At 37.5% G+C, this 1,650-nt stretch overlaps 1 protein-coding gene across 1 annotated transcript in view; it reads right to left on the bottom strand.

Moving 5' to 3' along the window:
* LOC119588935 (regucalcin-like) overlaps positions 1–589 on the bottom strand; it is a 16,253-nt gene extending 15,664 nt beyond the window's left edge. Inside the window, exon 1 of the mRNA XM_037937548.1 lies at positions 552–589. Within this exon, the coding sequence (XP_037793476.1) occupies positions 552–589 (38 nt within the window). The remainder of the gene's footprint in view (positions 1–551) is intronic.
* Positions 590–1,650: the final 1,061 nt, after the last annotated feature.

Below are 1,650 nucleotides of genomic sequence, written 5' to 3'. Positions count from 1 at the left end.
AGCAGAAGGCTAAAAAAAAAAGTTCCACCCGCGCGACCCGGTTTGAGGATGTCATTGCCTGAAGTTTCATCACGGATGCTTCATCAAAGGCTTTTGTAAAGCGATAAAATAGAGTATTCACATATTTCTATCACGGGTTTAAATAACGTATTCGTTTTCGACGAATCGATTAAAACAATATTTACAAAGCAGGGAAAATGCCGATAAGGATATCACTATTTACAGGATTTGTTATTGTGTCATAAGTTTCATTATTCATGGTATTACCTATTTTTGCAAGATCCCTTAAATTATCGTTCGAATCCGTTACATCGATTCGAAAACAGGTTAGAGATTCCCGAAAGTTTCCATTTCTTTATTCATCTACAACTTTGAGGAGAAATATTCGCTTACAAAGGAAATTGCTGAATAAGGTGTTGCATAAAAGATATGTGTTCTGTCATGATAGGGAAAACAATAACAATCATAAGAGCAGTGAGAGCACAGGAGGTTATAGTGTGGTCTGTCCACAGGTTGCAGACACCGCCAGACATGACGCCCCGCAGCCTCACCTGGCTTCAAGATTATACAACATCCTCTGGGAAAGCATATCTTTGAGAGAGAAAAAACCCTGCTTTCTTAATTTCAGATACAATATCAAGAGGAATTGTAATATAAACAACATTATATTATAATATCCAAAGGCTAGGTAAGGATGCAGAGAGAAAGTTAACTAAACAACACACTTCTTGCTCCGTTGCTTTATGTCTTCGAACAATAAACTGAAATTTGTTGCTTCTTGTGATATAAGCTTTCTTTCTGTATGATAAGCTGATATGTGTTGTTTTTATTATATTATAAACTTAAATGCGTTGTTTCTTTTGTATGATACGCTGAAATGCGTTGTTTTTATTATACAATAAGGTGAAATAAGTTGTTTAAAAATCACTACGAGAGTTAGTTCCCATATTATTTTCAAATGTGCCCTGTTTAAATAAGGGTTGACATAGTCAAACGCAAAAAAAAAATCTATTTTTTTATTAAGAGGAAAAGGTTTCCCTGTTCTCAGCAGACGTTATCTTGCCGTCTTGCTTGAGTGGTCTTCACTGTTATCGTTTTGCGGCATTGTTTCCCAAACTGCCCGCCGGCCAATCCACGACATGAAATTTAACTTCCTTCTGCTGTAGTTATGGGATATTGTTAATGGGCTCATCTCGATTTTCTTGAAACAATTAAAATTAGATATAACTTGATACATATATCTAAATTGTATATGACATAATGTTCGTGGCAGGGCGCCGGCTTTGTGAATTCAAGGTTCATGGCTCGCCCGGTCAGCCTCTCCGATGTGTAATGACGTCACGCCGGGGTCGAAGTCAGGGGAGGAAGCGCATCACTGCGGCCCAGAATGCACGCTCTCTACGAACATGCCAGCGCGGTTCGGCATGATAAACTGTCTCTAATGTGGGGATATTCATATGATTACGACATTATTTTCTCTTATCATCAGGGTGTGATGTATTTACTCGCTTGTGAGTAGTTTTTGTGACATTCTAATTTATATTAATCGATTCATGGTCCTAACCATAGTCTACATCTTATGAAAGTCCTTGAATATCTCCTTTTGTCTTGCAGCACTAATTGTAAAGAAGTAAAATAAACATGCTTCTG

This window comes from Penaeus monodon, chromosome 24 (assembly GCF_015228065.2).
Source record: "Penaeus monodon isolate SGIC_2016 chromosome 24, NSTDA_Pmon_1, whole genome shotgun sequence".
Lineage (NCBI taxonomy): Eukaryota > Metazoa > Arthropoda > Malacostraca > Decapoda > Penaeidae > Penaeus > Penaeus monodon.
The sequence above is the reverse complement of the archived record's forward strand: the minus strand, read 5'-3'. Positions and strand labels throughout refer to the sequence as shown.